Consider the following 26,469-nt stretch of genomic DNA (forward strand, 5'->3'; position numbering starts at 1 on the left):
TTTCTTCATTTAGTTTTAATCAATATGTGTGTTTATATTTAATAAGGAATATCATTTCTTAGAGAAATAAACTCTATAAAACGTTCATGTGATTGGATCTAGTGGATGCTGCACCATAAATATTACATCATGCCTTTAGAGTTATTACAACTTTCATTAAAAAATGAAGGGTAGAAACTATGTACTTATTGAGTAACCGTACAAAACATGAACTCAGTAACCACAATGAAAGTTAGGTTCATTGCTTACAATAAAGCTTCAGCTTGCAACACACCTTCTAACTACCACAGTTATGTTGCTAACGTTAACTCTCCCTGTTTCGTATTGTGTGCTTTGCGTTACAAGACGGTGAGTGCATTTGACAGTTCCTTATCAGTGGCTATTCATTGATATGTGAAACCAGAAGACATTTCTCAGGACTGCATTCCACACCCTGATTTATAATTCCAGTCAGTACTTTAATATTGTCAAGCCAATATTCTATGATTGGTGGGTACACTTGAACCGAATTATACAGAATTTGCTTGGGAACAGAAATGTATGGCAGCATAGGAATGGTCATGGTTCATTCCAAGCAGCCTGACGTGTCATTTCTTTTTTTTATTGAAAAGCCTTTTTTAAATGTAACTTCTCTGATATGTTGTCCTTGCCAACATTAGAGCATCCGTATTACAGCTTATGTCAATGACACATACGTTTCTAATATCCAACTCCCTTGTGGGTTTAGCTATCATTCTAGCCAGATACCATGTAGAGACTGCTTTCTGTGTGCCATCTAGCTTAACTGTCATCGGCAGAAACATTTAAGCTGCCTGAGGAAAGGTCAGGGTAATTTCCCAGCTACACCTACTAATGGCATTTCTTGTGTGGTTGGCAATTGATTTACTGCATTCTGCGTATTCCAAAAGTAAAGCTCTAGTGTGCCTCATGTTGCCTATTTTCAGCTCTAGACGTCCCCCTGTTGGGCTAATGTGGGAACTCTTTCTCTGTCCAGATGGGAATTGAGGAGAACATGTACCTTGATGCTTCAGTTCAATTTTACCTCTGTTTTATAATTGTTGGCGCACTTTCACGGTCTTAATAAATGGTGTGTCTCTTCCCTCATCTCATTCTAATGCAGAATCTTGATATGTTCCAATGAGTCAGTAAGTAATGACGTTTACCCGCCTTCCATTCCCCTAGCTAGAAAAATGAAGAGTTGTTATGGCTAATGTATGGTTTTTAATGTGGTAAAGTCAGTCCACTCACCAGATGATTTACGATTTGGAAAGAGAGATAATAAAGAAAAAACGTTACGAAAAAAAGTGCTGCTGCGCGAGGCTATGTTACCCATAAGTGATAGCATCAGTCCCAACCATAATTCAGCAGAGTTCTTTTGAATTTGCATAACAATGCCTGTAGGTATCTGCTGCGGAGTAATGGAATTATATGCTTAACTAGTAAAGTAACAGAGTCTTCCCCAGAATGCCAAACGCTGGAATCTCATGCAAAGGGTAACCCCTGCAACTCACCGCAAGCCAAATACCTGAGTTGTCCTGGTAACTTGTTTGGTGTGTCTCTATTCCACAGTTTACTTTTGATTCCTGCATGGTTGGTATAGTCTCCCTTGGGTCCTTAATATAAATAAAGACATTGCTTGCATATAATGAGACTAACAGTGAGAACAACCAATGGGTATCAATGGAAACAGACGTAGCCATCAGTTCCACTACTACACGAGGAATTAAGAGAAAACCAACGTTTTGACCAAGGTTACCAACTAAGATCAGTATTGATATTGACCCTGAAAAAAAATGGAAATGTGTCTTGAAAATTAGGAAGAGAAACCTACAACAATAAAAGACAAATAAATATATCTCAAGTAAGGAAGATGAGATGAAGAATAAAATAAGATAATATTGTTTCCTCAGTGAAGAGCATTCAGTATCTCCATCTCAATACTTCCTCCTGAAGATCCACACGTGTTTTACAAATTCTCCAATGTAACTGCCTGATTCGTTCATATATTCCTGCACCACAGGGTGATACATTGGGCTCCCCTGATGACGAATTTGAATCCCTAAATTAGAGACAATTGCATACAAACTAGTCACACTGGACCTGACAAGATTATATAATCTTCAAAGGCAAACCAGATACCTACTTGTCATTATGGATGTGACTTAATTGTATGCAAGGATCATCCATAAACAAAGTATCAATGCATGTCAATATTATTATTATTTTTTTGAAAATATTTTTATTTCCAGTTTGTTATAGAACAACATTACAATCACGTCATCTTCGGTCATCACACCCATCCCTTCCACCCCCACTCACCCAGCATCACTATTAAAATCCAATCCCTCTCCTTCAACACAAATAGCCTCGTTAGAGCTCTTCCTGGGCTCGAGTATTTGTTTCCCAGACGTCCCCCGATTCGATGCACTTGTTCCCACGGCTCTACCTTTCCCTTGTGTCCCCTTTCAGAGCCCCCCCATCTAGTCCATGATATCGACGCCATTTGCCCCAGACTCTACCGAATTTCTTAGGACATCCTCTTGCCTTATAAGTAACCCTTTCAGCTGGCATGTAAATACCCAGCCCTCTTCTCCATTCTTCCAACTGCGGCGGTGTGGCCACCCCTCCCATTTCCTGGCCACGTCTCTCTTAGCTACTATCAGGGCCAAGACCAGGAAGATCAGTAGGGGGCGTGTGAGACCCACATTGTTTGTCATACCCAGCAGCACTAGTTTAGGGTCTAACTGCAGGGGGGTCTCCAGCACCTCTTACAGTTCACATAAAACCTCCTCCCAGTAGATCTGAATTGTCGGGCAGGACCAGATGATATGGTAGAAATCACCTTCGGCACGGCCACACCTCAAACAGCTCGTGTCCTCAGCCCTGCCCATTTTGTGTAGCCGTACCCTGTCGTAGTATGTCCTATGAAGGACATTGTATTGGATAAGTCTCAACCTGGATTTAATAGCTACCTCTCTTGGATGCATTAGTACTGTATCCCAATCTACATTATCCATTTCCCCCACCTCGCTCTCCCACTTCCTTCTGAGGATACCCAGATCATCAGCTATGTTATTCATGAATGTTCTATACGTGAGTGATACCGCCCTTTCCGGGATTTGTTCCTATAGAAGCCGGCCCTCCAGAGGCGCGTATTCTGGAAGTGTTTCCATTTGGATCATTTCCGCCTGCCACGCATGTCGCAGTTGTGCATATTTAAAATAGTGCGTGTGATGCAGACCAAATTCCTTCCTCAGTGCTTGGAAGGACTTCAGTTCCCCCTTGGCAAGCACGTCCCCCAGTGTTGAATCCCTATGTCGTCCCATTGCTGGAACCCCCTTAATTTACTCACTTCTGTCAGCCAGGCACAGTGCTACAGCAGAGTCTGCCCAGTAGGCTTTTTCTCCCAACCAATACTCTTGGTCGCTCTGTTCCACGTCGCCAGGGTAAGCCTAGTAGCCGGGACTAATCTCCCCCTCCCCCTCCCACCATATATATAGTAAGTGCAGGGTCGAGTGGCCATGCCATACCGCTCGAGGGCGTACGTGGGGTGGCCATCTGGGGTGTGGAGCCAGTCGTTAACGGGGACCAGGTGTTCTGCCAAAAAGTAGGCCTCAATATTTGGGAGTGAAATCCCTCTGCTATACTGATGACGTTGTAGTGTTGTCAATGCTGTTTCCCCAGCCACAGAAAAGTTCTCAGTTCCGTGTTTATTTCCGCAAATACTCTTCGGGGAAGGGGGTAGTACTCGTTTTGAAGTGCGTACAGGAACCTTGGTAGCGTTATCATTTTAAACGTCCTATGATAGCAAGAGGGAGCAGCCGCCACCGGTTCGCATCTTCTATAAAGTTATGCACTATCCGCTTCATATTCCGTTCATAGGATCTGCCGCTATCCAGCGTCACATATACTCCGAGGTACGTAAATCCCTCACTGGTTGTCTGCAGCCTCTCAGGCAGGTCCGTCCATTGTTCCTGCCCCCGAGGGTCGTATAGGACCGACTTATGCCAGTTTATCCGATACCCCGCATGGGCTCCATACTGTTTCAGCTCTGTGAACAGTTGCCGGAAGCATGTGGATGTTTTTAATAACCACAATCCTTGAATCTGCTACAACAATGCTACTTGACCTTTGCAATTCTGGCTAAATAACACGTTTATATTCATCAAAATGTATTTCTGTCAATCAATTAAAAGAGCAGTTTATATGTGCCATCCCATGTTAACTCTAACATAGGCTGGTGGGACTAATGTTGTTGGCTCCAACAAACAGAAATACTTGAATTATGTGTTATTGTGTGTATACTCTTTTGATTACCTTTCTGTCACGTAGAAGAACTTGTCTGCTGAGTTGGCAACATTTGAAACTGTACTATATAACTACAGATGTGAGTTTCACTATATTTTAGATCTGCTAAAGTGAGGTCACCCAATGGAATAAAAAATATTGAGATGAGCACAATTAAAAAGGTGCCCTTTATCCCCTTCCATGCTCATGACGAGCTCAGCTCGTCATGAGGCACAGTTGAGCTGTGCTGATGACGAGCTGAGCTCGTCATGACACTAGCAAATTGGCAATTTTCAGCACAGGGGAAAAATAACCACAGCAGCGATGTGGTTATGAATCCATTCATCATCCACTGTCTCCATAACGAAGCATGATCTTCCACTTGGGCCCACTATGTAGGACAATTTTGTATGCACCATATATGGATGACACTGGTTCTTCCACTCTACCACAGCAGTCTGCCACCAGCACAAGCATCCCGCACCTAAAGGGGGGCAACTTCAGTTGAGCCATTGACCAATTGCTTGTCAGATCCTTTCTACCAATGCACTCTTCCTTTCCTCATCCACCCTAAGCTCATACTAGAGCATTCCTCTTCCTAAGTCGTTTGGCGTTCTGCTTCCCTGTGGTATGGTTTTTCACCACAAGGACACTAGCATTGCACTGCTACTTTCCTGATACTTATTCTGGGTCAGAGAAAACTTGCATACAGAGCAGGAGCTCTTCAAGGTTGTGATGTGTGGAGCACCTGTATCGGAACAAGATAAGGAATCCATAGCCGTTTGATGAATTCCCTAGAGATCTATTGAGGTGGAAATCAGGTGTCTTGAACTACATTCTGTAATGGAGGACATGCTTATTATCTATCAATATGGCGGGTCCACGACTCCATGTCCTCAACTCCGATAGCAGATAGCAGGTTGCTTTTCTTTATTTCTTTACAAGGCTAGGCACTAATGAATGGGTGATGGTTACATCACAAACTGCTCCAATTACAGTATTGGTACTCATTCGAAATATAAGGGTTAAGAACATTTAAACCGGTTCTCAAAGGCGGTTATTTAGTGTCACATTAATTGGGGCACAAGGCAAATATATTGTAATGCTCTTCTTTAAACTGAGCTCATTTCAGTAATAGCAGATTTGTACACCATGTTCGTTTTGGCAAGGTAATTTGACCTAGCCTTTAATCCCGAAATGAAAAGATCTTAAGCAAATCTCATATTCATATGTTAAAAGCTCGCGCTGCTTTGAAAAATCAAATGGAGGGCTTGAACCTGAAGGACTAAAGTACACTCTTGGATCAAACCTATCACCGTTACTCAAGAAAAGGTCTGACTTTCATAGTAGAGGCTGTGAAAGTGTGATGCATAAGCCCAAATTCACTCCATATTATACCATTTAAGATTTCCCTGGGAGTGCAATGTCAATAAAAAGCATTTTGTACTTTCTGAAAAAAACATAAAATCAAATTTGCCACTGAAAAAAAGAGAATGACGTGTATTTCTACAGAAATAGACGCCAACTGGGGTCCTTCTTTCCAATTTGGGCCAAATTACGATGTTGGGCGGAAAGTCTCTGACCAGCTGTCTGAGGCATTCCGCCCGACATCGTAGGTTTCAGTACAACAGCCGTATTAGAATTACCACTATCTGAGTGAAACCTGCAATGCACTACCGCCGGGCTCAAGGAGCCAGTCGGAAGACACCATAATGCACTAATGACGGCAGAGCCATGCTCAGCTCTGCCGTTAGAATTATGATGGCAGTTTCCACCTACCCTTCCATGGCGGTCCCCCCCGCCATGAAAAGACAGGTGGAAGGTATCTTTGGGGCCCCTGGCAGGGCCCCTTATCCCTCGGGCCTCTTCTATGGGCCTGGGGGGCACCTACCCTCTAAACATCCCTGCACCATGTGGCACGCACCATGAGGTGCATGTCACACAGTGCAGGGATGTTTCCAAACATTCATTTTGCGGTGGCAGCTTGTTCTGTAGGCCTATTCCGCCCGCCACACAAAATGCCATAGTAAAATGGAGGTTTCCGCCCGCCCTATGGACGGTCGCAAAATTGTGAGGTCGGAACCACTGACTTATGGTCGGGCCGTTCCAGACCGCTATGGTGCATCTGACATCGTAAAGAGGCTCTTAAATGCTTAATAAAGAAACACTGGCAAAACCTAAATGTCTGGCTTATTTTAGGTGTGTATTCTTTATTGTAAGCACTGCACGGACAGTGGCTTTCTTGTAGAGCATTCCCTTGAAAAAGGGCTTATGCCCGAAATGCATCGGGGATTTTGTGTTAATGGATTACCATGTTTGAATGACAGACTTTGGATTGGTTGATACATAGCTGAATATGCTTGAATATTCACTTGTTGAAGATTAAAAGTGTTAATACACACTCACAGACTCTTGATTATTTGGTTCATTGAATAAGACCACGGTCTCTACGCTGTGCATCGGATTGTTCTCCTCCCGGAAGGGGGACCTCCCAATTCATTAGCCTCGTGCATTCACTGTTGGGCTAGACAGTGTATCATCCGACTGCACGCTACAAATCAGTACTATAATTTCACAATTGATTATCCACGCTGTGCGAGTTCCTACTCAATATAGGACCTCTGTCAAGTTTTCATTGCCAAAGGACTAGATGAATGTGTCACAGATCTATTTTATTAAACAATGATTCCCTATGTTGCATGTTCTCTGGTAACGGTTCTTAACTATTTGGTGAAGTTTGATAGTATGCTGGAGGTAATTTAAGACAAAGCGCTTGCAAGGCATAATTACCTTCTCCTGTGGTCTATACGGCACCATTTCAAGTAAAGTTTCACCACGCCCCTTCCACACTTCAGAATTCTGTTCCCTAAGAGGGCATCATAAAGGCTTGCCCATCACACTGGATCCTTAACTTCTACCCACACACACAGATTACCAGTCTTCAAACAAAGTTTAGCTACAGCAGGCCCATACTCATCTTTCAGTCCCATGGGTGGTCAGTGTGTTTGTAGTTCTCTTTACATCTCGATCATCCAACACCTTTTAGCCCCTCTCCCTCCTTTCCCAGTATGTGCGCTGCTTATTCCTGGTTGTCGCAAGAAGGGATAGATGCCATCAGTATTGTTTATTACTCTTTATTATTCATTTTTTAAACTATATAAACTTATTCCACTCTCCTTCTCCATCCACTTTTGTATTGTTAGGCAGGATATCTTTCCCCTTCTTCCTTAGTGCAGTCATTCCCTTCATAATTTGTAATTTTGACTGCTGTTTGAGAAACCCTTGTTTGTCAGATGGTATTTAAGAAAACATGCTTTCACTTTCCATCTGTTTGGGCAGTTGTGGTAGATATATTGTACTAATTAAAATTCAGTCTTGGGGCGTGGCTTCGAGGGCGAAGATGGCGGACGCGGCTCTGTAGAGCTCCTGCCGGCCCGATCCTTATCCGCTAATTTATCCTTGCCCTAAACCCTCTTCCCTCGTCTCTACTGGTGCAGGAGTTTGCTGGAGTCCGGCGGAACACGGTGGTGTGGTTGTTGGAGCTTCGGACCTCCGCCGACGCGGCCATTGGAGACCGTGCCTGTTGGGCCTACTTGCCGCGTGGTGAGCCGGGACCTCGATTTTTGTCCCGCCCGCCGGATAACCGTGGACGCCGGCCGGGCGTCGTACGTCTCAGGCCGCAAGGCTGGAGCGGAGTCACCGGAGCTGTGGGACGGAGGGCCCGTTGGCCGCATCCCGCGGAGTGGTGTCCCGACGAATCGGCTGTGCGGACCCGAAGTTTATCCTGGTCGGCCTACCCTAACGAACTCGAGGGATCTGCTGTGCTAACTGAGGCGGACGGACGGGAGGCGCCAATCCGGCGGTTCCGCCCTGGACCCCTGCCTTGTGATACCCGCGCCTTGGTGGAGTGCCTTTCCCGTGGCTCTGGCCTGTGTCCTGACGGGCTGGGGGCGACCGGATCCCGAGGGATTGGTGTGCTGCGGATGCCCCGGACCCTGCTCGCTGACCATTCGCATGGGGTGACCCCGTAGCGGGTACATATCACCGGGCTAACCCGGCGGTGGCCATGACAAGAGGCAGGGGTGGTCATACTGCCGCCACGACGGGGCCCATCGACAAGTTCACCGGCCCTGGGGGTGGTGCCGGGGCGGCCGGAGGGGGTCAAACTGCTGGCCCGGACAATGCAGCACTGCTGACGGCCATCACACAATCTCGTGATATGCTGGATGCGAAGATTGGCGCGGTGGGCGCCAATGTGATGCTGCTGCGCCAGGACCTTCGCAACGCGGTCGCTCGCATCACAGAGGCAGAGACAAGGGTCACGACGGTGGAGGGCGACGTCGGCGCCCTGAAGAAGAGAGTCGCCGACCTGGAGCAGACGCAGCAGGGCCTGGCGCTCCGTGTGGAGGATGCTGAAGGACGGGCACGGCGGAACAATCTGCGTTTTGTCGGCTTTCCGGAGGACTGCGAGAAGGGGCCTATGGATATTTTCCTATCCCGATGGCTGGAGAGCTGGCTACCCCCGGACGCCCTGTCACGTTGCTTCGTGGTGGAGCGCGCCCACCGCGCCTTGACACAAAAGCCGCCGGCTGGGGAGCGGCCTCGCCCGATCATTGCTCGGATCCTCAACTACCATGATAGGGACGTCATCCTCCGGGAGGCCCGGCTCAAAGACACCCTGCTGTTTGATAACTGTAAAATTATGATCTTTCCGGACTATACCAAGCTGGTCCAGCAGCAGAGACATTCCTTTCTGGCGGCCAAGGCCAAGCTACGGGGCCTGAAGATCCAATACTCGCTGCTCTACCCGGCCCGCCTCCGCGTGATCTTCAACTCGAAGACCCACTTTTTCGATTCCCCGGAGGCCGTCTTCGCCTGGACTGACGAGACAGTCAGGCTTCGACCACATGTCCAGCCGGGGCTGCACTCCGGTTCCTCACGCACTTCTTCTCAGGAACGGAGCGACCGACCGAACAATGGGAAGCGGCATCGCAAGTCTCGCTCGAGGCGGAGGTCCTTGTCCCGAGACCCCCTCTTGGGGGACACACAGCCGGAGACGGATCATTCTGGCAAGGGACCCTGACTACTGTTCACCGACTTTTTGCTCCCTGCTTTTCTTCTGTGGCCGTCCGCTGCGGCGACCGCCTGCCAGTCGGCGGTACGAACATAACTTGGTGCAGTATTACCTGGCTCTTTGGCTTTTATTTGGGACTCATGTGATCTGATGCTCTTTATCATGCACTGTTTTTGATTGTGCCTTATGCTGGGGGGGGGGGTTGGGGCATGTTCTAAGGGCTGCCTCCTCCTGTTGGGTGGTTTTGGGAGTGTGCTTGGTTGGTGGTAGGGGGGTTGTTTGGGATCCATTGGCATGTCTGACTTTCGGCGCTATGTTTTGGGCCTGAAGTACCATATGCCGCGACAGATACTTCATTGGGGAACATCACTTACAACGCATTTTTTACAACGCACTACCATTACATCGCAACCATTACAACGCAAACCATTACAATGCATTGCGCTGGGGGGCGCTCTAGGATAGGGAATATATTTAATTTACTATCCAACACCTTCCCTGCTATCCACGGGGACTGGAGTTGGAATAGTAAATTAAATAATTCACTATCCAGCGCCTAAAAGCATTATGCGTTGTAATGGACTGCGTGGTAAAAACCGCGTTGTAAAGGCATGCGATGTAAAAGCATGCGTTGTAGTGACACCAATCCACTTCATTGTTTCTTGAGGTATTGGGGTGGGGGAAGGGGGTCTTGGGCTGTTGGGTGGCTAGTTGGGGGGGGTCTGCTTTTCGGGGGTTGTGGGTTTTGGGGTCCTGTTTTCTGGGGTGCACGTGGTCTTCGTGAATTTTGCAACTGTGGGGTCTGGGGCCTGGGCCGGGAGCCGGGGATTGTGGGGCTGGGTGCATCGTGATAATGGCTGATGTCCCTCACTTAGCGCCTTCTGGCGCTTCCATGCATGTTCTTAGCTGGAATGTCCGGGGACTTTTGGACAAGATTAAACGGGGGCGGTGCTTCGCTGGGCTAAGAGGGACCTGGCGGATGTGCTCCTTCTTCAAGAAACACACATGCTAGGTACTAAGGCCCTGAGTCTGCAGCGCTTTGGCTTTCATCAAGTGTTCCATGCCGGGTTTACTAGGGGCTACAGGGGGGTGGCCATTCTTATTCATAGACGGCTGGCGTACACTCACGAGCGTCAATGGCTCGACCCCCAGGGACGTTTTGTATTTGTTCAAGGGAAGGTTGGTGCGGAGCCTGTGGTGTTTGGCTGTGTGTATGCCCCCCCCCCCCCTGCAGTGGACTTTAGCTGAACGGTTGTTTGCCTTATGGACTGAACTCCCCCACTCCTTGGCTGTGATTGGTGGTGACTGGAACGATGTAGTGGACGTGGCTTTGGACCGGCAGAGGAGGCCCGGAGTGGCGCTTGTGCCCTCCCCTACACGGTTGGGGGCTATGATTGATGGTCTGGGTTGGGTAGATGTGTGGAGGCACCTGCATGCGGAGCGGCGAGAGTACACCTATGTTTCGGCTGTCCATGGCTCCCTTTCGCGCCTGGATTATGTGTTTGTTCCGAGGGCCTTCCTTGATAGAGTGAAGGGGGCGGCGATTCGGCCTCGCGGGCTATCTGATCATTCCCCTGTGGCAGTTCAAATTGATTTGTGCAAAGCACGCCAACCTTTCAGATGGCGGATGTCCACGTGGCACCTGCAGCGCCCTGATTACTCCCAGCATCTTCGTGGCGCGATCGCCCACTATTGGCAGGACAACCTTACCGGGGGGATGGACGCGGTGACAGTCTGGGAGGCCATGAAGCCCACCCTGCGGGGAATAGATATTGCTTGGTGTGCATCTGCTCGCCGGACTCGGCTGGAAAGCATTGTTGCTGCTGCAGCGCGGGTAGAAGAACTTGAGGCTCGCCACAGAGAGGCAGCTGATGATGTCGCGCTGCGGCTGCTCCTGCAGGCGCAGCAGTCTTACTCCTCGGTCTTATTAGACGAGGCTCGCCAGGCGTGGTTGGCCACCCGTAGCCGGGTGTACCAGTGGGGCGACAAGTCTTGCACTATGGTCCATAGGCTTTGCCAACAGAATTTGCAGCCTCTTACACTGCCGGGACTTGTTGATGGCGCAGGAGTGGCGATCACGGACCCGGCAACTCTTGCAACGGGCTTTGCGCACTATTATGGGCGTCAATATGCCTCCCGGGAGACTCTCTCCCCTGCCGATATCGCGGATTATCTCGCGTCGGTTCCCCCATCTGCTGTGTCCGATGAGGTGCGCGATGCCCTGGACCTTCCCCTGACGGCGGAGGAGCTGGGTGACGCGCTGGGTCAACTGAATGTGGGCAAAGCGCCGGGGCCGAGCGGATTCCCCAGCGAATTCTATAAGAAATTCCATCTGCAGCTCGGGCCGCATTACTTGCAGGCCCTGGAGCAGGCGCGAGAACATGGCCGCCTCCCACCGGATTGGTGCCATGCCGAAATCGTGGTGTTCCAGAAGCCGGGTAGGCCCCCGGATCGCCATGAATCTTATCGCCCTATATCCCTTATTAACTTCGAAGGCAAACTCCTGGCCAAGGTGCTCGCGAACCGCTTGCTTCCACACATTTCAGCCCTTGTTCACTCAGATCAGGCAGGTTTTCTGCCGCGCCGGGCAACGAGGCACAATATTCGGCGGGCACAGGCTGCGATAGAAGCGATCGGGTCTTCGGAGGATCAGGCGGCGCTACTGATGGCCGATATCGACAGTGCCTTTGATTCGGTCAGCTGGACCTTTCTCTTTACCCTTTTACCGCTTTTGAACCTCGGCCCGGTCTTCATCTCCTATGTCAGGCTGCTTTATACCGAGGTCACTGCCTCGGTGCGTATCTCGGGGGCAGCTTCGGCTCGGTTCCCGGTGACCAGGGGCACGTGTCAAGGGTGTCTGCTCTCCCCTTACCTCTTCGCGCTGGCCATGGAGCCGCTGGCCGCCAGGGTACGCCATGATGTGCTCTTTCGTGGCTTCGTGTGGGGTGCGGATCATTCGGACCGCATAGCTCTATATGCGGATGATGTGCTGTTCTTCATGACCGACCTGCAGCGTATGGGCCCTCGTGTCCTAGAACTGATGCAGGAGTTTGGTCGGGCGTCGGGGCTCTTCCTTAACCCGCGCAAGTCGACCCTATGGGTACTGGGGGGTGGCGCGGTGGACTGTCCTTGGGCTGCATCCCTTCAGGTGGCTGTGGAGGGTGTGAAGTACCTAGGTGTTTTCCTCTCTGCTTCGCCCACAGTGGCGTGGGATCGGAACATCCAGCCAGTGTGGGATCGGGTCCAGATGGACGTCAAGACATGGACGCGTATGCCTCTTAACATCTACGGCCGGTCGGCCATCTTTAAGATGGTGGCCTTGCCCCGTCTCCTCTACCAACTGCAGAATCATCCCTTTAAGATTGACCCGCAGTGGTTCCGTAGTGTTGACTCTGTGCTGGGCCGGTTTCTGTGGGCTGGGGGTGCCTCCATGGTGGCACTACGCACATGCTTCCTCTCTACATACTGCGGCGGCTTGGCGACCGCGGATATTTTGTCTTACTATCAGGCCTCCCATCTCCTTGTGCTTAACGAGTGGTGGTATGGGGACCGTAGTGATCCGGCCTATGCCCTGGAGCACTCTCTGATGGGTCGCGCCTCCCTACACACCTTGCTGTATTCAGCCAGGTGGAGGCGACTGCTTCCACGGGTTACCCAGGTGGTTTTCGCGGTCTGGCGGCGGGCCCTGCACCGTATGGGTTGGTGGGGTAGGCTGACGGCTGAGACTCCGTTATGGCGTAATGGCCTGCTACCGGCGTTGGCGTCTTTGTCCGGGTTCGACGGCTGGGACGCGATCGGGATCTCGTCTCTCGGCCATGTCCTCTCTGGTACTACCCTTAAGTCCTTTCAGGACCTCAGTTCTGAATTTAGCATGCCCAGGTCCCAGTTCTTCCGTTACCTCCAATTTCGCCACGCTCTTACTCCTAGCCTGGTGGGCTTGGAGCAACTCCCTGACTTCAGTCCCATCGAGGCAAAACTTTTTGTGGGAGACCTGGGTGACAAGAAGGTCTCTCAGATATACCGTTCTCTGGTCACACACTGCTCCCCTTCACTCTCGACACTGAAGGCCTCATGGGAGAATGATGTTGGTCCCCTGGATGAAGACGACTGGCGCGAGGCCCTTGAATCTCCCCGTGTTGCTGCTATAGCTGTCCGCCTCCGCTTCATCCAGTTCAAATACCTCCACCGAGCTTATTACACTAGAGACCGTCTATGGTGGGCGGGCCTTATTGCAACTCCGGAGTGCCTGAGATGTGGTTCCGAAAGGGGCACCCTTTTTAGGTTTTGCCTGGCGAAAAGATGCGCTTCTGCGCATCTTTTTCGCGCAGGCGAAAACCTCTTGAGTAGTGTAGTGGAGTTAGGAACGGCCCCCGTCATTTATTGGCTAGCTCCATAAATGGAGCCTAGCCATTGGACGATGGGCCTGTCCGTCAATGCCGGACCAGATTCGGGGGCGTTCCCGAGATTTTTTGGCTTTTGGCGACGTCACGCGACGTCAGCCAAAAGCCGGGAACGCCCCCGAATCTGGTCCTGCATTGCCGGCACCTGCCTTCCTGCTCCTGATTGGTGAAGCTGCGTGGACGTCACTGCTGGTCCGCGAGGGAGCCCACTCCTCGGGAAAACTTCGCCGCCCGCCTGCCTGAGCTAGAGACGGGCCGCCGCGCTGCCCGCGGCGACCCAGAAGTGACTAGCCGGCCGGCCAATCCTAGCGCGGCCGGCCGGAAGTGCCCACCCCCCTGCAGCCCGGGGGAAGAAGGAAGACGGCAGCCCAGGAGAAGTATGGCGGCCCACTCGGGGCTCCCGTGGCCTGGAGGGAGCCCCGGGAGAAGCAGAGGACGTTGCCGGTCTCCCATGCAGAAGAGGGAGACCGGAGATTGCCGCCGTCGCAAGGAGCCCCCGCCAGAGTGTTGCCGGTCTCCCATGCCGAAGAGGGAGACCGGAGATCGCCGCCGTCGCAAGGAGCCCCCGCCAGAGTGTTGCCGGTCTCCCATGCCGAAGAGGGAGACCGGAGATTGACCGGAGATTGCCGCCGTCGCAAGGAGCCCCCGCCAGAGTGAGGTACCTATGGGTTTTGTTCCAATCTTATTCATAGTAAGCATTGACACTATGTTGGCACTGTTATATATAGGACAGATTTCCCTTACAACGAATTCAAATAGGGGAGAACTATTCCATTAGGATTTCTATTTTCCCTGTTGAGTGTCTGGTGGTAAAGCTGAAAAAACACACCTTCCCTACCTGGAAATGATAGCGATAATCCTAGAGCCTTTTAATATGACTTCCGACAAGACACCGAGATGAAAGGACTGGTCTTAACTGTCAGGAGTTTTGTGTTCATTAATGGGCATTAAAAATAAATACAGTGCAGCCAAATGTCAAACTCCCCCTGGGCTGGTGCTATTCCAGCGCAATCGAGGGTGAATGCCTGCTTGGTTTCCCTTGCTGTTCTGGTATACAGGTGGTACCAGAATATCATCGGACATAAATGATGATGTCCAAAGTATGGTCTGCCAAAATATCGCCTTGAGGGAGCTGTTAATGGAAAATGTACATCCAGTGAGACATTTTCTTTGTAAACGTTTTTTAGGTCATAATTCTCGGATGGCAGTATTTCTGTATTCGATATTCTGACATACCTTGACCACCAAAAGTTCACTTGCAAATCTTTCGAAATTGTACAGATCTAACCGTATGGCCACATGTGGGGCCTAATTAATTTGGTGTACCCGTCCACCCCGCTGAAACGTGAACTAGAAACTATGGTTATCTTGGTAGTAGAGCTAGGCTTTTGACCGTTCTTCTTCTTGTAATTTTTAGAGGAAATATTTTCCTCTGTCTCCTATGAAAGCTAAGAAAATTAGCACCTACTTAAAAATTAAGGAACTTCTATTAGCCTATAGGAGCAAGCCTCAAAGACTTTGGGTCGCCCTTCTGTTAAAGGCTCCCTAACAGTCTTCTTGCCTTGAGACCCCAACGGTGGAGTAGTCGTTCTTTACAAGAAAATTGATTGATTTATTGCCACCATCAATGTCTCTTTAGTATTTCTGGGAGAGCTGTGGCTTACATGCAAACGATGTCTGAATAAATGTCAAAAATTGGGAAGTACCTCTTATCTGCTTTTAGATTTTTCCATATCCCAATTGAAACTAAAAGTATGTAATGATTAAAAAGGTGTGCCAGCATGATTCAAATTGCTTCTTTGCAAAGCTCAAAATGAATGTGTCTAGAAATGCAAGGTTCAAATACAAACAAATGAATTACATGCACAGGACATACTTACCCCGCAAAGTTACCCAGATATAAACCAAACATTACAGATACATGTCAACTGGTGTTGGGTGCAACCTTCTTTCACATGGCCTCAGACTGTGCCTTTATTTCTGAGATGAGATGTACTTCCTGCAATAGAATTAAAATACACTCTCCCCACAATTATGCATTCGGGTTCTTATCGCTGAAAGCAACACGGCGAAAGCTGCTGCCTTTTTGCTAGTAGAAGATTAGCATGTGGTGGAAGTCAACAGGTTCAACCCGTATGAATTTAGAAGTCCAGGTGAGTGCTTGCTTTTTTTTTTTGCCTGTTCCCACCCCCTCCCGCTCTCCGTGTCTCCCCGGCCCTGTTCCCGCCCCCCTACCGCTGCCTCGGCTACCGTTCCCGCCCCCCTACCGCTGCCTCGCTCTCTGTGTCTTTGACCCCGTTCCCGCCCCCCTACCGCTGCCTCGCTCTCTGTGTCTCTGACCCCGTTCCCGCCTCCCCCCTACCGCTGCCTCGCTCTCCGTGTCTCCCCGGCCCCGTTCCCGCCCCCCTACCGCTGCCTCGGCTCCCGTTCCCGCCCCCCTACCGCTGCCTCGCTCTCTGTGTCTTTGACCCCGTTCCCGCCCCCCTACCGCTGCCTCGGCTGCCGGAGTTGCAGGAGGGAGCCTGGCTGCCTTATTCCGTTCCTGTCGGATCCGGAGGCCAGAGAGCAGGAGCTGAGAAGACATGGGAGCAGAGAAGATGCGAAACCCTGCATCAAGGTACTTTTTTTTTTTTATTCTGAACATGTGCGACCCTCCCCCCCGTGTGACGCCCCACCCCACGCCTACCTTGCCACCCGCGAGTTATGCCGGCCGCCACTGATCTCTGCTGCCTGGAATTTGTTGTATTGTACTGGAGAGGATGGCGTTATGTCTGATCATATAGATTCATTGGTTAGTCACAGTACACATGACTGCTGCTGCTGACATTGTGAACCTAGGGTGGCATTGAAGCAACTTCCTAGGCACGCCATATCTAGGCTCGAATGCATCCAAGACCTAGCAGCCAGGCTGATACATGGCCTAAGACACCGTCCCCGCATTACTCCTCACAAGAAAGCTTTTCATTGGCAGCCTGTTCACAAACTCCTCTTCAACTCATTGTGTCGCTGCCGCAATGCTGTTCACAGCCATGCTCCAATCTATAGAGACTTTTTACTCTCTATATTTCTGAATTTGCTGTTCAGTCTATGAATAATCATCTCCTTTGACTAACCAAGATTGAAACGATCACACTCTGGTTGCCTGACCTTCTTCTGTTGTTGCTGCTTAGATTGCCGTCCCTTCTTGCTGCCCAGCCAGCAAATCATAACTTTTTTTTCTTGACTTACCTAAAATCTCACATATTCTCTTCCATTTAAACCCACTTCGCTATGACGACCATTTGCTATCACTTTTTAGTTTTTCTGTGCCAGGTTGCCATGTTCTGGTGCAGAATGCTTTACAAATGTTACATTCATTCATTCATTCACTAGACTAAGAACATGACTGTAGTATGGAATATGTTATTTGGGGACAGCTGTCTGGTTTTAATCAGTGAGTGTTATATGATTGTAAGCGTAAGATCACATGTGAGGTTTGTAGCAAAATGTTTTATTATGGTTATTTTTGTACTGACTATGGAACTTGAAAATGTATTCTTCGTCTAAGAAAACAATCCGTTATTATAATGAAGTCAAGTACAATAATTGTTACATTTGTTTACACAATTCATGCAACGGATGATGATTTATATCCCGTGCTGCAAGCTGTCCCACTACTGTAAGATGGATAGGTAATTAACTAGCAAAGAAACAGCATATGCAGCCAATACTTTGGAAAGGTATTCAGGACCCGGGATTCTTAGCACCTTCTTTACCCCATCACTCAGATCTAACATGTAGGGGAAAAAATAGATCTGCCCTGAAGTTCTTAAAGCCTGTCAATCAAAAAATGGAAACTCTTTTTTAATTCGTTATTTTTTAATGTATGTACAAAGTGTTATTTATTGCTGGTCCCCAGCTGTTCAGCACATGGTACCGCCCAAGACACTCTAGCTGCATCCAAACTCTGTCATTGTGTAAGAATAGATGTTTGTAGCCTAGAACACAATAAATTGTCCATAACACATCACACCATGGCAGAAATTCTTGTAGTATGTTTACTTTCTGTGGTTTCCGACTTGAACATTACAGATGTATGGAAGATGTGCCACAGCAGCTAATGTTTTATTGCAGCTGGAAAGATGGCTAGTCTCTAGTCAAAATGTTGATACGGTAGTCTGTTGGAAGAGTAAAGCAATGAAGCTTATATTATCTAGCACTGAGTTGTTGTCTATATTAAGTAGAAGTGCAAAGGTGCCACTGAGTGTTCCAGCGCCCACAGGCAATTGTAGCATGAGCCAATGTAACCTGTGGATTGAGTTGGAAAATGTGAACTATTTTTATATATGCCAGGGATGGTTGTGACCAAGCTGTGAGGAGGCAGACTCCAGATTACATCTTTTAGATGGCGAGGTCGACAGAGATCCAGTGTAGGGACTAATTCAATAGTGACGGTCACTTCTGTTAAAAGGTGGTTAAGAAGAAACCATAAGCGTATAGTGATGTTCACTTCTGTCAAAGGGTGGGAAATAGGAAGCTTAAGTACATCCGTGGGTAATACCAGAGTTGGCAGTGACCTGCTTATTGATAGTTTTACCATTTTCCTCCCCAAACCATTCATTTTAAAATTTGGGAATTTTATCTCAGTTGATATGTTGTGCAGCCATATTTCTGTCTTGAATTTAAGGCGAGAACGTTTTTTTTGGTATTGCACACTTCATGCATGCTTTAGCCAGCTACAAATGTTTACCAGTACGTAACAAGCAGAGGGTATAGTGGGTGGGATTTATATGAACCACCGTTCCCAAGATTTTTTTATCTTGGTTATTAGCCAATGTCCGCCTTGAGTTGCATCTGGCTAGAAGGAAAGGAGAGATTCTTTTGTACTGAAAAGGGAGATGAGGTAGACAGACAGCTAAGGACCAGGCAGGCCCTTCTCTCTCCATGGTGCCTGCTACCTGAAAGAAATGCAAATGTGTGCAATTGGTTCAGCAATCAGTAGATCTGAAGGCTGCTTGGGAGCCAGCAGGAGCTTTAATTGATGGAGTCACTTAAAGCTTCATGGTGACAGTTACTCTGTTTAGAGCACTGTATAGACGTTGCAGCTCATTTCTGGAGTGCACCCTTCCATTGGAACGTATGAAAAAGGTGTGCACTTGCTGCAGCACGATTGCCTTTTACTAAATAAACATTTGACAGCACTTGTTTTGACTTTAACATGGAATCTTTTTGTGTAATGCGTTTTTTAAATTCTGACTTGCATATTCACTGTGCTTTCTAGCGCAGGGTGGGACATCCTAGCACATCCTAGCACTATAAATACACATATACACAAACCAAGATAAAGATGTGAATCTCTGTTTGCACAGACAGACTTCTGTAGTGATCGCATTAACCAAATAAGCTTTACCACTAGAACAGTAGTACATCCGCACAGATTACTTTAACATACATTCCTGTCTCGCGTATGGTGTTTGTGTTCTATTTTGTATGCTGTTACGTTTAAGAGAAAGACCAAGAAAATATACTATTTAACTCAATTGTTTGGTTTTTTTGGTCCTTGTCTCTGACCCTGCCTCCACAGCGCTCTGAAGCGTAGTAACCTTACTCGTGGTCGCTTTGACTGCGTATACAACAACAGTTTGGTTGTGTTTGTTGTAAAATTATATATTTCTGTCAAATGGCTTCAGATTTATTAGCAAAACAAAATTTTTCGCCCAATAAATAGCGATCATAAATATAGACGCACTTTCCCCGGTTTTGTAAAGCAAGTCCAAAATCAAACTCTCGAGCAGTAAAACTGATCGGGCGTTTACTTATTTCATCTACATTAAAAATAATGAGTGAGTCGGCCCTTGGGCCTGGAATTTTTCGCATGCCGGTTGCGCCGACCTCTTTTAAGTGGGCGCATTGACCCGCTGAGCTGCCTCGCTAGCCTGCAAGCCAGGAGGTTATTATGGGTCACCAGAGCTGCAATGCTGCATTGTTTTACGCCACATCAGCCTCTTGCGGAGGCTCGCGCAGCGTACGAGGGGGGTGTTGAACGGCTCCTGTCAGGATTGGGAGGTGGGGGCTGCGTCATGCGCGCGCAGTTTATTTTTCCGGGTATCTCGCGCTCTCCAGTGACGCCGAGATTGATGGATCGAATACAGACTGCACAGAATGATAACTAATGCACACCAGAAGGGTCTGGTATCCTCTGTGGATGAGATCTAAAGCCAGAGTGTTATAATGTCACTACTGTCTCACGGCTCATCAATGATGTTGTAGGAAGCCCTGTGACTCGCATTAAATGTAGCATACTTCTTCTCTGTGTGGGGGGGCTCTGTGTGGGGGGGCTCTGTGTGGGTGTATGTGTGGAGGGCTCTGTGTGGGTGTGTGTGGGGGGGCGCTGTGTGTGAGTGGGGGTGGGCTCTCTGTGGGTGTTTGTGTGTGGCATTTGCGAGAGATTAAGCTATTGGCATTGTAAATGACAATGCCATTTATTTATGTTAAAAAAACATAAATAAAAATAATGTCAAGAGCAATGCCAATAGCTCTAACTTTAACAAAGGCAAAACCATTGCATTGTAAATGCTTGTTCATACTGTGTGGTCCTGTGAGAGACTGACTCGATTCTGGGCGGGGGTTTGGGACTGCTTGTCCGAGGTGTTGGGGTGGGACCTGCCTCGTACCCCTAGGTTGGGCCTACTTCATGTTCTAGAAAACGTTGGGGGCAACATTTACAAACGCCATCTGTTGTTGCTGGGGCTTGTGATAGCAAAGAGAGATCTGGTGCAGGCCTGGAAGAGCGAGCGCGCCCCCCCCACTCGGTGCCTGGAAGGCGGGCCTGGACTTCCTCATGGGTCTGGAGCAGCCTGTTTTCGAGGCCCGGGGGTGTCCCCGCAAACATTACAAAATTTGGAAACGGTGGGCGGACTACAGGGGTCTGTCCCTCGACCCCCCCATGGACGTTGATGATGCACTGCCGCTGGATGTGGATCCCGCACCTTAGGCTGCTGGCCGGCTCCACCTTTGTATGCCATCTCATGTTGCTGAACTGTGATCACGTGCACCGGGTTAGGGTGGGATAAGGGGTGGGTAGCTGCGGGAGGAGTTGGTTGGTGTTCTTGGGGTTGGGTGGGCAGGGGCAGTTAGAAATATCTCGTTCTATAACGCTGGGTTCAATGCTGTGTCAATGCTGTGTCTTTTCATTTCTGTCGTTGACAGTCTCCTCCTGACTGTGGAGGGCTGTACTGAAACTTGCTTGAACTCATAATAAAAATGGTTTTGAAAAAAAAAATTCAGTCTTTGTCCACTTTTCGCTGCTGCTTGTCGGAAAATAAATTGTCTAATGTATGATTGTGTTAAGTTTATACATATACTTTGCAGTTTAGATTCATATGGTTTCGCCAAGGTCGGTTCTATGAGACTAGTGAATCTCACATTCTACAATAATGTTTTCCTTCCAAGTCTAGATATTTTGTAGGAAGATCCGAATAAACTATATTAAAATATATTTTCTGCACTTGATTGGGTAAATCTGAATGTTTATACTTTTTAACTCTTCTTTATCATTTAACCTTGCTACCATACTTCTATTATTTTGGGTCTTTTTCAGCTCACCTTTGGTGCTACAGGTAAAATCTTAATCAGTCGCACAAGATTTTGTAATTATACCTTTTACTGGTATAATTTCATTATCACAATTAATAGTTCTGTTTAACCTTTTTATCAATTCTCCAATGGTAACATAATGGTTAATAAATGTCTCTCAACCTGAATGTTGCATTTAGGCACTAGCCAATTACTGATTTATTCCCCATAAAATATCTCTCTATAATCTAGGGGAAAAAGCAAAGACAACTAATGTTTTGGCTCTCAGTCACTTTTGTTTTTGCAATGATGTACTCAAATGAATTTTAGTAGATATAGAACATCCCTTAACTGAACTTTTGTTGTTTTATTAATTTCAATTGAAATAACTGGCTCAACCGTGTACTCACACAAATGACTTTGCTTTACTCTAATACATCAAAAATGCTGATTTTTAAACAATTTAAACCCCCCCTTTATGCCTTAACAGTCTTCAGACGAAGCCCCTGGTACTGATTACCCAAACTTATCACTTGGTAGAACACAACGACAGAATGTTGCCTTTGCCCGCCATATTGAAACCAATATCACTAAATAAACTTTCCAAAGCATTGTAATCCACATTAGCGGCCCTGTATGTGGCTATTGTGGCTTCTTGTTCGACTAACTCCACTTTCACTGTCGGCCAATACCACTAGTGGATAGGCATCATAGACCTGCATGGCAGTTCACTATCATGATTGACCTATGGTGACTACATGACAAATTAATGGGAGTCTGTTACATACAAAACCCTAGGGAGTCTGTCATAATATTAAACCTAAAGGTGTTTCGCTTATTCTGTTTGAAAAGTTGGTCAAAAAAGTCTACACCGATTTAAATATACGTCACTGCTTGCACTATGGGGTATCAAAGCCTATAGCACAGTAAAGGGACCCGTTTGACACATGCATGGCAAAATCACTTATGTTCTAGGATGTTGTTACATTCCATGTAGAAGACAGTTCCTGGGGGCACAGCCTGGCAGCTGTTGGGATTTCCAAAGATAAAAATTCTAGTATCCTTTTGAATTTTTCCACCTGCTTTCATATAAGTCTATAGATACCATAACAAAAATAAACGTGAAGATAAATGATTCACAGTTTAATAAGCAATTGTCATATATTTATAAATGAGTGTTTCAAGCTTTACGAGTTGAATTTTATTTTTCAATGTACACAAAGGTTGGAGAAATTTGGAGTGAAATAAGTGCAGAACTGGCGGAAGAAGGTTTCCGTCCTGTTACTCCAGATGAAGAAGCCTTGGAAGTCATTGGGAAGGCCTTTGAAAATAGTGGGAAGATGGTAGCATCCCATCAAGCAATGATACTTGAAAACAAACGACAACAGGATCTTCAAGAAGAACAGCAAATATATGCTGAGGTGAGCCTTACAAAATGTTTCAACATAACCAGCAGCCCAGAGAGCTTTTAAATTAAGGTGTGCAATTCTTCTTATCACCGTGAACATGTCAATTTTTGTTGGGCATAAACCCTTTTGGTTCCCAAACGTTTATGGGCCACTCAAGTTGATTGAGATGTTCTACATCATTTCATCAGTAGCTGTCTCTATTCCTATTTGGTGAATGCAATTGTCTTTTTAGGTCTAGTGTGACAGCTTTAGATATCTAACAGGCTTTCGTAATTGCAAAACAAAATACATAATAGTAGTAAGTATATATAGCTGAGCTTAAACGTCAACCCTCATCAGACAGTGCTTACTTGGACTGAATTGGCATTGTGGATCTGCCCACCAAACATCTAACATAGAAATGGAGGAATGGGTTAGTCCTCTTCAATCACTGGCCTTCTGTCAGGTGTCACTTAGTTTGGATGAGCACACTGGACAGCTGTTTGGTCAGGTGGTGTGAGTAAAGTTATTTGGCCTGTTTACTTCTGAGTCGACATGGGACAGACAAAAAAGACTGCTACTGCATGCCTTATCTGTGTGCCGCACACTTGCACTGCAGGGAGCAGTTGTATGCAGTGACGGCTATGCACAGGAAACAGTAGTAAACTCCTTTGCTCCGGCATATGGAGAGTGACTTTCATAGCAGCACTTATTATGACAGCTCAAGAGCAGCATCTGAGGCCATCTTTGGTGCTGAACACCTTCACTGCTGCACGTTAGTCTCTATAGACAGATCAAGCTCAGGTAGGCATTTCTGTGCCATAGTTCACGTCTGACATCCAAAAGGCTTCTGAGGCGGGCTCTTTCCAGTACTGACAGTGGTCGCCACAGCCTGCTGCTCCCAAGGACAAACTCCTTCCTTATACTCAGTGGACCATTGCTCAGATCCAGTGTATAACCCTAAGTTGTTGCAACACCTGGGACATCTGAAGTCTGTAGATAGTCATCAATGGTCCTGCATGAAAGCACTGTCACTGTCAAGTATTCAGTAATTTTCCTACAATATATTAGTGGGTAACCATGCAGCAATAAATTAGTAAACAAAAGCACTATAATGTAAGATCCGTACTGAATGGGAGTTCTAGTAATACACTGCATAACAATAGATCAATGTTTTCAGGACATATACCGCTGCCAGTCACACTGTCTTTTCTGGGGCCTGCCTACCAGGAGAAAAGCTAGTGTGTTGTTCCTATCTGCCTTGTGCTTTTACCAACTGTAGATTCCAGAACATACAGTGAGTTTGAGAATGAGGGGGCTGCATCTGGGTATGGACAATGGACAGACAAGATTCCACAGTTCAAAATGAAGTCGGGGTGCTTTTTAGGTGTATGTGCCTGCTTTTGTGAACGTGTCTGTGATTGCCCATCTGTTTTGATTTTGCATTTCATACAAAGGTTTCTCCCATTTTGCTCCATCTAGTGTTCACCAACTGCTTTCCCAGCCAGCCTTCGCTCCCAAACACTGCACCCTTCATCCTATAATTACATATACAAAGCAAGTCCCATCCCCTACTCTCTGCATCCTATGTTCTGTAGTTCTGTGCTTTACTGTCATGCGCTATTCCCATGCCTATGCTCTCTTAAGTCTAGTGATCTCCAGTGGTCTTCCATTGAGTGATTTTGCACCCTCACTCTTCTGTCCCGTGATTTAAACATTCTCTCCCATTCAGTGTTCTACTTTACTGTTTTGTGCTCTCCTTACCCTTTGCTCTCCTACACTGAATGTTTTTATTCTGCCCTCTTCCATACTTTGCTAACCTATTTTATGCTTTACTATTTCACAGTCTGAGAAACCATTCTAGACTTTCTTATGTGCTCTACCATCCAGTGATATTTATCCCAAGCAACCCAATCATTTATCTGACTGCTCTCCAGTATTGGATCTTTCATAGACTCACAAGCTTTGGCCATCACAGTGTGTGGAATAAACTAATACAATTTACCAAGCGGAGTGCCAGAACATTTTTTCTTTGAGTGGAATATTTACGAGACCCTGTCCTGGTCTCGACTCTGGCACCAACTCTGAGGTGCTCCCTCTGCACAGACAGCTCGTGTTGTGATATATATATATACATATATATATATATATATATATATATATATAATATATATATATATATATATATATATATATATATATATATATATATATATATATATATGTTAGATAGAACTGTGATAGGCTACCATGCTATAAAGAGTCAATGCAATAGCCTATCCGAACCGCACTTAATCAACAGCCAATAAGGCGACTGCACCCTCTAGAACAATCCCAAGAGAGGCTAGGTTCCTCAGATTTTCTACTGCACGTTGTGTGAAAGGGAGTCTCCCTGACCTCTGCTCAGGTTTCTCTTGTTATCCAGCTTTCTAGCACTTTTCTCATCAAATATGTTGGAATCTTAAAAGAAAGGACTCTTTAGGTTCTGTGGATCATGTGGAAAGAAGAGGCTGCATGCTGAGGATCCACATAAGAGCTGCATCTACTGCCTTTACCCTCAACATAAGGTAAAAGACTGCAATATCTGTAGAACCTTCTCTACAAAAACCCTCAAGGATATTGATTTGGTTACAGAAACTTAAATCAAAATCTGACGTTTTCTCTGAGGATGAGGAGAGCTCCACCTGACTGGCTTCTAAGGAAGCACCCAAAAGGAGAGAGAGATCTCTTGAATCTCCTGAAGTTTCAAAGAACAAAACTTCAAAAAGGTCTCGTCATGAAGAGGAAGGCACCTCACAAGAAGGAAAGCTTCCATTTCCTACTGAGGAAAAAAGCCATAAGAAAGAAAAATATTCTTCTATCTAATCCATAAACATTTTTGTCTCAAATAAGCTTGTACCATCAACGGAATTAACTTCTGGATCACCGTCGATGCAAACACCATCTTCTAAGTAAGTTTCTACTTCCTCATCGTCGAAATAATCGACATCATTGACGACGGACTAGACGATGGTCCCGTCAACGACATTTCCAGTGACGACGATTGCTACCTGAAATGAAATGAAATGAAATGAAATGAAATGAAAAGCGTTTTTATTGAGCGCTACAGTTGCCCTGAGGCATCCAGGCGCTAGGACTAGAACAGTGTCTTCCAGGGAGGGTCAGAGTTAGTTAAACAGAAAGGTCTTGAGCTGTTTACGAAAACTCGCCAGATTGGAATTGCTTCTCAGATGACATGGAAGAGTATTCCATAAACTGGAAGCGTTATAGGCAAAAGAACGGCCTCCTGATCTAGCTCTATAGATCCTAGGGACTTTAGCCAAAAAGGCATTTGATGAGCGGAGTGATTTATTAGGCTGATAGGATAGAATCAGGGCGTGATTGATCTCTGGACCAGTTTTCCAAAAGGCTTGGTGAGCAATACACAGTGTCTTAAACTTAATTCTATCCCTAATAGGGAGCCAATGTAGGGTCCTTAGGCCAGGCCTAATCGAGACTCTACGTGGGAGTCCCAGCAATGTGCGGGCTGCACAGTTTTGTGTCCGCTGTAGTTTTTGCAGACTGTACTCCGGGGCCCCGAGGTACAGGGAGTTGCTGAAGTCCAGGCGAGATTGAATTAAGCCTTGAATCACTATCTGCTTGGCCTCAAAAGGGAGAAGAGGAAGGATTTTTTTGATCGTCCTAAGGAGGCCAAAGCAGACTGCCGATACCTTGGTTGCCTGGGTATTAAAAGTCAACGATTTGTCCAGCCACACTCCCAGACTTT

The 26,469-nt window shown here is 47.1% G+C and overlaps 1 protein-coding gene across 1 annotated transcript in view; it reads left to right on the forward strand.

Moving 5' to 3' along the window:
* CFAP69 (cilia and flagella associated protein 69) overlaps positions 1-26,469 on the forward strand; it is a 552,009-nt gene that overhangs the window by 435,995 nt on the left and 89,545 nt on the right. Inside the window, exon 20 of the mRNA XM_086941791.1 lies at positions 22,539-22,736. Coding sequence (XP_086797917.1) covers positions 22,539-22,736 — 198 coding nt within the window. The remainder of the gene's footprint in view (positions 1-22,538; positions 22,737-26,469) is intronic.

Source organism: Lissotriton vulgaris, chromosome 10, assembly GCF_964263255.1.
Source record: "Lissotriton vulgaris chromosome 10, aLisVul1.2, whole genome shotgun sequence".
Taxonomy (NCBI): Eukaryota; Metazoa; Chordata; class Amphibia; order Caudata; family Salamandridae; genus Lissotriton; species Lissotriton vulgaris.